A 1556-nucleotide genomic window follows, 5' to 3' on the forward strand; every position below is an offset into this window, starting at 1 on the left:
TTGGCGCTGCAAGCAGCGCATCCGAAGGGCTACGTAGGTGGGCGCGAGTTCAAGAAAAGCATCGAGCTGGTGGAAGTCATGAAGTTTGTGGGCCTTGCGCAACGACACGATCGTCGTCGCCAGTAGCGAGAACGTCAACTTGGAGTGGCGGCGCAACAACTTGCGCGACTTCCTCCGGCGCAGGGACGGCATCCACTTCGGCTGTTTGCGACGGCTCAGGCACGGCAACGGCTTCGGGCGACGACGCAGGTGTCGCTGGCACGGCATTCACTTTGGCTGTTTGCGACGGCGCGGGCACGGCACCGGCTTTGGACGACGCCGCAGATGTCGCGGGCACGGCACCGGCTTCGGGCGACGCCGCAGATGTCGCGGGCACGGTACCAGCTTCGGGTGACGCCGCAGATGTCGCATCTTCAAGTACGACGGCATCATGCACAATGATAGGCATGTCCCATCGTCCGTTGCGGGTTAGTGGTGGTGGAGGACCCCATCCGGCGTTTCGAGTTTGCACTTGGCTGCGGTCATTTGTATTGGCCGGCGAGTGTGGGCGGCGGCCGCAGTCATTTTGACGCGAAGGAGACCGGGGGCGGCCGCCCCCTCGACCGCCTCGAACACCGCCACGGCCGCCGCCACGACAACACGGCCAGAGAACGAATATTCCGCGTTGCGGCGGTCGTGGTAATACGGTCGGTCGTTACGGCGGTCATCGTAGTAAGGTCGGTCGTTGCGGCCGTTGCGGTTGCTGGACAGACGATCCTCGTACACTTGGAAGCGGCGCTGCACTGATGCCTCGCGCTGCCGGCGACGTCGCTGAGTTGCCGTTTCACGACTTGACGGATCGGGCACCACCACCATCTGCACCGCTCCAGCGGCGATGACCGTGAAGGTCATGTTGCAAAGGAATTGCATGGACATGTTCATGTTCGTCATAGCTAACTAGGGAGAAAATGAAAAGAGGCAAGACCATTCAAATTTGTTTATACGGCAGTTGAGAGACTGCACATGAGGAAACTCAACGATTGGTAGAAAAGGTTTGCACGTTAGGTTTATACATTGATTTAAATTGTTGGGATCTATAATTCAACTGCTCCTGCAGCTCAGTGGTATGTCGTTGGGTTGGGAAGCGAAAGGTACCGGGTTCAATCCCCGCCGGTTTCCTTTACAGTTAACATTCTTTTTGTTGAATTATCAGGTTAGGTTTATACATCTATTGACTTGTACAAATGAATAATTCAACTGCTCCAGTAGCTCAGTGGTATGTCGTTGTGCTTGTAAGCGAAAGTTCTAGGGTTCAATCCCACTTGTGTAACTTTGCATTTATGTTTTTTTTGTTCAACTTTATGCTGCGATCGCGCGATTTTCATGTATGATCGGCGGCTAATAGCTCTAAAGTAAAATGAGAGTTTTCTTCGCGCTGCTCGCCTTGTGTTCCATCACACTATGCTTCTTCAATCTGTACAGTTCGCTGCCTCGATCCATCTTGCCGTCCTTCTTGAAAAGGCCCTTCGGATGATAGAAAGAGTGAAATTTGTCCCAGCAGGACCACGCGTCATGGG

General features: G+C 54.5%; 2 protein-coding genes and 1 pseudogene across 3 annotated transcripts; 1 reads left to right on the forward strand and 2 right to left on the reverse strand.

Moving 5' to 3' along the window:
• Positions 1 to 76: 76 nt before the first annotated feature.
• Positions 77 to 448, reverse strand: H257_19303 (hypothetical protein; the record flags this gene model as incomplete). Its single annotated transcript, XM_009848449.1, has 1 exon — positions 77 to 448. The coding sequence occupies one exon, from the start codon at positions 446 to 448 to the stop codon at positions 77 to 79; it is 372 nt and encodes a 123-aa protein (XP_009846751.1).
• Positions 449 to 468: 20 nt separating this feature from the next.
• On the reverse strand, positions 469 to 921 carry H257_19304 (hypothetical protein; the record flags this gene model as incomplete). Its single annotated transcript, XM_009848450.1, has 1 exon — positions 469 to 921. The coding sequence occupies one exon, from the start codon at positions 919 to 921 to the stop codon at positions 469 to 471; it is 453 nt and encodes a 150-aa protein (XP_009846752.1).
• A 165-nt stretch (positions 922 to 1086) lies between these two features.
• H257_19305 lies at positions 1087 to 1158 on the forward strand (annotated as a pseudogene). Its single transcript has one exon. The product of its transcript is annotated as a tRNA-OTHER (tRNA).
• Positions 1159 to 1556: the final 398 nt, after the last annotated feature.

This window comes from Aphanomyces astaci (assembly GCF_000520075.1).
Source record: "Aphanomyces astaci strain APO3 unplaced genomic scaffold supercont1.466, whole genome shotgun sequence".
Classification (NCBI taxonomy): Eukaryota; Oomycota; class Saprolegniomycetes; order Saprolegniales; family Verrucalvaceae; genus Aphanomyces; species Aphanomyces astaci.